Genomic DNA, 6,780 nt, shown 5'->3' with positions numbered 1-6,780 from the left:
CAGACACACAGGTGGTCAGACAGACAGGTGGTCAGACAGACACACAGGTGGTCAGACAGACAGGTGGTCAGACAGACACACAGGTGGTCAGACAGACGGTTGGTCAGACACACAGACAGGTAAACAGTCAGACAGGTGACCTGGTCTCACCTGTACGCGAGCGTCTCCAGGTTCCTGCTGTAGCAGCTGGCGAGCCACAGCGTCCTGTCCGTCAGGACGTGGGGACATTGAGAGACAGACAGGTGGAGCAGACGTCCTCCTGCTGACCGGAGCAGAGCCTCCACCCCCGGCTCCACGCCGCCTCTGACAGACACACATCAGCACCTCAGTCAGCTTCTGACCAATCAGAGCTGGATGCTGTCTCCATGGTAACGAGTTGAGGAAGTTTTTCATTTTCTCCATCCTGAGAGTTAATCCCTCTGAGCAGCTGCTCCTGATGCTGTGAGGACCTGACTTCCTTATCGAGTCCTCACATTTAATGTTTCATGTATTATTTAATGTTTACTTCAGAAGATTGTTTACCAGCTGCAGTTCTGTAAACAACAACAACAACAACAACAGGTGAATCTTGTTACCGTGTGTTTTTGTGGTAATCTTCTCTCGTCTCGTCGGCTCGACGGCTTCGAGGTTTCAGGTTGTTCAGGATCACAGACCGAGTCTGAGTACACCACTGAGACAGGGTGGTCAGGAACTGCACACAGGAAGTCCACAAAACACACAGGAAGTCCACAAAACACACAGGAAGTCCACAAAGCACACAGGAAGTCCACAAAGCACACAGGAAGTCCACAGGAAGTACACAAACCCACAGAGAATACACAGACAAAATGTGTTGTTGGTTTAAAGTCTAATGTGTAATAAACTTTTATATCTCCTGTAGCTCCTCTACCTCCGCCGACACTCTGGCGTTCTCCAGTTGGAGGCGTGTCCAAACCGCCGGGTGCCTGGCAACAAACCGCCAATCAGAACACACCTCAGCCGCCAGCAGCAGAGAACGCACGTCCAAATATGGGAAGACACAGAAAAGCCCCGCCCTCATCCTGAGGGTGTCCGCCCACAGCTGCTGCCTGTCACCGAGACGACGGGAGGGGGTGGAGCCGAGGGAGGAGGGTGTGTCTGAGAAGGATGAGACACAAGAAGAACTTTTATTTTGAAACAACAGGAAGTGACTCAAACTGCAACAATAAGTGAGATGAAAAGTGAAACTCACCTGATCCAGGTGTGTTCATCTGGGCAAAAATGAGCCTCCTCATCTCAGCACTGCTCCACAAACTCTCCTCCTCCTCCTCCTCCTCCTCCTCCTCCTCCTCTTCCTCCTCCTCCTCCTCCTCCTCTGTGCTGTGCTGACGAAGGTTTCTTTTACTCCACGTTCTCCCCCATCCTTCCTCCCCCACCCTGAGAACACGAGAACAGGAGCAAAACACTGAGAACCTTCAGAGGAACCTGCTGGAGTCTGAGGACAGAGGTCCACCTTCCAGCAGGAACCTAAACCCTCTGTTGAAGAACACGCTGCTGGTCTGAGGAGAAGGTTCTGGATCGGTCCAGTCAAAAGTTCTAGACCAATCCAGTTACAGGTTCTGGATCAGTCCAGTCAAAAGTTCTGGACCGGTCCAGTCAAAGCCCAGACCTCAGTCCAGGTGAGACTCTCTGGTTTGACTTAAAGGTTGTTGGACACCAGCAGCACTGTCCAACCTGAAGGAGACGTTTAGACATGAAGAACGGACAGAAAGTCCAGGTTAGACGGACCAGGACCCTGGAGACGGACCAGGATCCTGGAGACGGTCCAGGATCCTGGAGACGGACCAGGATCCTGGAGACGGACCAGGATCCTGGAGACGGACCAGGTTCCTGTAGACGGACCAGGTTCCTGGAGACGGACCAGGATCCTGGAAATGGACCAGGATCCTGGAAATGGACCAGGATCCTGGAGACGGACCAGGTTCCTGGAAACGGACCAGGTTCCTGGAGACGGACTAGGATCCTGGAGAAGGACCAGGTTCCTGGAGACGGACCTGGATCCTGGAGATGGACCAGGATTCTGGAGAAGGACCAGGTTCCTGGAGACGGACCAGGATCCTGGAGACGGACCTGAACGGGCTTGATGCTGTAATCTTGGATGAACATCATGGTTTTCTTCCACTTATTTCCGTTTAAACAACATTTCTGTTGTTGCCATGGAAACATTTGACCTGATCCTGAAAATATTTTTATGTAAAAACAGACAAAATATTCTAAGAAAACATCAGACAAGTCCTGGAAACATCCGATATTTATTTGAGACTTAAAATCCAAAGTTCTAAGCTCTTATTCTGGCCTTCAGAGTCTTTTAAAAGTAAAAGTGAGGCGTGATGAAGCAGGTTGATAAAACTATAAAGTACTACACAGTGCTGGTTTATTTACTTTAAACTGTACAATAATTTACAAATATTCTGTGTAAAAGAAGACGTGAAACAGCGATTAGGAGAATAAAAACTTAATGATGCAGATCAGTCAGAACAGAGTCGCCCCCTGGTGGCAGTTAGAAACACTTCACGTACCCGACCCGCTCCCTTTGCCCTCCTCCTCCTCTCTCTGGACGGGTCCAGGATGGGGCGGAGTGGACCCAGTCCCCCTCGCAGTCCCAGCCCCCCGAGCCCAGAGACAAGGTCCGCATGTGTCCACTCAGATGGCTGGAAGAGACGACCCGACAGGACCGGGTTCAGGTTCTGTTGGTACCACTGTTCCGGGGTACAGAACTTCAACTCCTTCCTGTATTTTCTGCTTCTTTTAACAAACAAACAGTTTTAAGCAGAACTGTACCGCGGTACCTGTAGTGATGGTGGGCCTGGAGCTGCTCCCCGAGTCCATAAGAGCCTGAGACGCTGTAGCTTCTCTGGAAAAAGACAAAAGAAGGACGTTTAGTTTGAGACACGACATGTTTCCCGTCTCGGGGTCTCCTCTGCTGTCAGAACAGATTTATTGTGGACAACAAGTCGAAGGTGTCCCGGCTCCTCCACCCTGTTTCCGATGGTCTCCTGCATCTTGATGGCGATGATGTCGTCAGCGGATCCGTCCAGACTGCGTCCCCCTCGCCCAGGTCCAGGTGAGTCCTGGTCCGGGTGTGAGGCCGTCGGGTCGTGGTTCTGACTGAGCAGCAGTAAGTGTCTCTCTGCTCGGTCGGCTCGGTCCAACAGCGCCTCGATAAAAACCTGAGATCCAAACAAACATTTATTTTACTGCAGCTTCACTAAGACGTCCCGTCCTCCAGCTGTCCTCCTTCCTTCATGTCCTGATCCTTCATGTCCTGATCCGTGACAGAACGAGCTTCAGGTGAGAACCAGCGTAAAAACAGAGACTTAAACATCTTTAAACTGTTTCATTTCACACAAACTTAACAGCTGCTGAGATGAGCTTCAGCCGGACCTCAAACCGAGTCAGAACCTGGTACCTGCAGTCTGGATTTGGCTTCAGCTTCTCTCTCGGCTGTTTTCCTCAGAAAGAGCTCGACGTTGGCCATCTCCCTGTGAGACAGACAGATCTACACGTTAAAAACAGCAGAACCCCCCGAGGCAGCTGAGCCTCTCTGTCAGCCCGCATTTCCATCATCACCTCCAGCCGCAGAGCTAAGTGTGTCAGCGAGACGCTAACCGAACCCGACGGCTCCTCAGACTTAGATTATTTACGAGTTCTCTGCCCGTTTCCTGGTTCTGAGCGGCGCTCAGACCAGCCTCTGATCCTGTCCACACCGAGGTCAGGACTTCAATCCTTGGTTGTTCCAACACCTCCAACTAAATTCAACCCTAAACAAGACATAGTGTCCAAAATGGACTTTTCTGTCCCTCTGATGTTTCTCGTCTCTCTGAGTTTGGATTTTTATTGATCTGCTTTTTCTTTGAATTGTTTTACAAAAACCTGACCCCCTCCAGGTTGGAGCTGCAGGATGTGAGCAGGTTTGAACCGACAGTAAAACTCTGAGGATACTGACTGCTGTCGCTCCCTGAGCTCGTTCTCCTTTCCTGTCAGCTCTTCCTTCAGTCGCTCCATCAGCTCCACGGCAGCTGAAACCTGCAGGAACAAATGAGTCAGAAATTAAAGAACTGCTTGGTTATGAAAGTCAAATACAATACTGTAAAAAAACAAGAGTCACGGTTTAAGTTCGATGGTTTTTGGAGATTGTTTCACCAAATGTTCAACGTGGATCCTGATGATGTCACTAAGTTCTCAGCTTTTTCTTACTCTCACAGTTTTGATGCAGATATGAGTTTTAAATAAAGACGCAGATATTCTTGTCTTCCTTCAGCCCACGTGTCTCTGACTGCTGCAGGACTTATGGTTTTCCTTCAGATCTTCCCAGAACGCAGAGAGATTGCACCTAAACTTCCACTGGATTTTAACTCAAAACATGCTGAGTATTTTAACTCGTGAGATCTCCTTCATAAAACTTAAATAATCACAAGTGTAAGCATCAAGCCTTCTGTCAGTTTTTAAGATCAGACTGACAGTTTTCACCCAGAGACGGTTTGTTTGAGGCTTATTTTTTAGTCTTTGGTTTTTGTCTGCCTTTCATGAACTCAGGAAGTGAGTGCGTGGTTACCATGGTGACCCTAATGAGCCACTTGCTCTCGTTACTTTAGGTCAAATAAAAGGACTGAAACTGAGTGGAAAAGCAGCCAAAGACCAGAACTTCAGAGGGTCTGGAACCGTTGATCCGGACCACGTCTGGATCGTTGGATCAGTCCTGGAAGACTCACCTGTCTGGACAGGTAAGCCGCCCTCTCCTCCACCTTCTGCTTCTCCGTCCGCAGTCGCTCCCTGCCCCGCCTCTCCTGTTCAAGCTCCGCCTCCCTCCTCTGTAGCTCCGCCTTCAGACGACTGACGCGGCGGTTCACCCTCTCCTCCACCTCGGCGAACATCCGGGCGATTTTCTGATCCAGGCCCAGTCCCAACCGCTCCTCCAGCCCAATTCCCACTGACAGTCCAAAATCCAGCCCCAGCTGGACCCCCACCTGGCCGAGTCCCCCCCCAGGAGGCCCAGGTAGGGCCAGCGCGGTGGACGGGTCCTGTGGGCGGAGCATTTCCCTGAGCAGCTGGATGGAGGCGGCCGACGAGGCGAGGTCCAGGCAGGCCGGAGACCAGCTCTTCTTCTGGGACACATCAGGGCCGGGAAGAGGGAGCAGAGCGCCGGGTCTGGGGCTCCTGACCCGAGTCTGAAACAAGACATGGAGTTACTGCTGCCCGGTGGGCAGGGGCCCCATGGAGGTCCAGGTCCAACAGCCTGAGCTCGTTAAAGGTAACCGAGTTTAACCCAAGGACCCCCGGAGTAAAAACTAACCCTCCTCCAACGCCTTTCATCCCAAAGACCAGACGGCTCAGAGTGCGGGATGGGAATGACTCTCAGCTACTACCACACCAAGTTACAGCTAAAAAACTGACAGAGGTGGAGCCATTTTTGTGATTAGCTGTGGCAGCCATCTTGAGTTGACTCAGAGCTGCAGAGGTCCTTTTTTTTCTGGGAGTTTCGTTAAATTTGTCCACAGGTTCATGAGATATTTTGCTAACAGACACATGAGCACACAGTGAGGCAGCAGGTCAGGTTCTTTACATTTCACTCCTGCTGTTCAGTTTCTGTTCAGATCTGAAGGATTTCAACTCAAAGATGAAAACAGTTTAAACACAATGATCTCCCGACAGTCGGACCTCTCACCTGAGACAGGACCAGCAGGGTCTCGTAGGTGTGCCGGCTGACCAGGTGAGCCCGCAGCTCAGCCACACACGAAAAGCGGCGCTCGTCTCCACATCGAGGACAGAAGTAGGGCAGCTCCGAGGAAGAGAAGGAGGAGGAGGAGGACATGATCCACCGGGGAGCAGCAGGATCCCTGAGAGGTGAAGGAACCAGCCGAGAGTAAAAACTGGGTCAGAGGGTCTGAGAGTCTACACTCCTGATTCTGAACCACAGCTGCTCCGACAGACCCCTCAGAGCAGAAAAACCTGGTCCCTGTTAGACCTGCAGGTCTGATGGACCCCTCAGAGCAGAAAAACCTGGTCCCTGTTAGACCTGCAGGTCTGATGGACCCCTCAGAGAACCCGGTCTGCAGGCCTGACGGACCCCTCAGAGAACCCGGTCTGCAGGTCTGACGGACCCCTCAGAGAACCCGGTCTGCAGGTCTGACGGACCCGGTCCCTGTTAGACCTGCAGGTCTGACGGACCCCTCGGAGAACCCGGTCTGCAGTCTGAGCTCGGAGCCTCGTGGTTCCGTGATGCTGATCGCTCAGCGAAGCGTCTCCTTCCACGCCGCCGCTCAGAACAGACAGATTTGTCCACGCATGGATGAGCAGGAAGAAAGAGCTGCTCTGGGTGTGTCAGAATCAACTTCCTGTTTGGTTTCTGTCCTCAGCAGCTCATTCAGGAAGTTCCTGAGCCTTTTATTCGCTGAGATTACAAAATCAAACGTCTGACTTCACACATTTATTCTGTTTTTATAAAATCTAAACTTTTACTTTTCAGAAAATAATAAACTGAAAATCTTCTGCTGCCTGAAAATCCACATCCTGTAAAGCCCAGCAGGAGGCTGGGACTCTTTTTATATTAATATATTACTCTTATTCTGAAGAGTATCTGTGAGCTTTATTGTGAAAGTCCAGGCTCAGTCCTCTTCCTGTTCCTCTGAATCCTCCTGAACATCAAAGCTCTGATTAGAGACGACAGGAAGGATCTGTGGAGGCGGCCATGATGGAAACAGGAGGAAGAAAAGCATGCTGGGTAATATAGAAGCTGCTGAGGAGCTGGTTGCCATGGTGATT

The 6,780-nt window shown here is 51.0% G+C and overlaps 1 protein-coding gene across 1 annotated transcript in view; it reads right to left on the bottom strand.

The window, feature by feature from the left end:
* Positions 1-6,780, bottom strand: part of LOC108228949 (F-box only protein 41) — a 12,655-nt gene that overhangs the window by 5,213 nt on the left and 662 nt on the right. Inside the window, exons 2-12 of the mRNA XM_037976628.1 lie at positions 5,684-5,855; positions 4,731-5,186; positions 3,965-4,044; positions 3,428-3,500; positions 2,997-3,188; positions 2,808-2,872; positions 2,538-2,669; positions 1,211-1,395; positions 890-1,116; positions 576-691; positions 151-303 (exon numbers count right to left, since the gene is read on the bottom strand). Of these exons, the coding sequence (XP_037832556.1) occupies positions 151-303; positions 576-691; positions 890-1,116; positions 1,211-1,395; positions 2,538-2,669; positions 2,808-2,872; positions 2,997-3,188; positions 3,428-3,500; positions 3,965-4,044; positions 4,731-5,186; positions 5,684-5,830 (1,826 nt within the window). The 5' untranslated portion in view covers positions 5,831-5,855. The remainder of the gene's footprint in view (positions 1-150; positions 304-575; positions 692-889; positions 1,117-1,210; positions 1,396-2,537; positions 2,670-2,807; positions 2,873-2,996; positions 3,189-3,427; positions 3,501-3,964; positions 4,045-4,730; positions 5,187-5,683; positions 5,856-6,780) is intronic.

The sequence above is a fragment of the Kryptolebias marmoratus genome, linkage group LG7 (assembly GCF_001649575.2).
Source record: "Kryptolebias marmoratus isolate JLee-2015 linkage group LG7, ASM164957v2, whole genome shotgun sequence".
Taxonomy (NCBI): Eukaryota; Metazoa; Chordata; class Actinopteri; order Cyprinodontiformes; family Rivulidae; genus Kryptolebias; species Kryptolebias marmoratus.
Note: the sequence above shows the minus strand (reverse complement) of the source record. Positions and strands in the feature narration are given on the sequence as shown.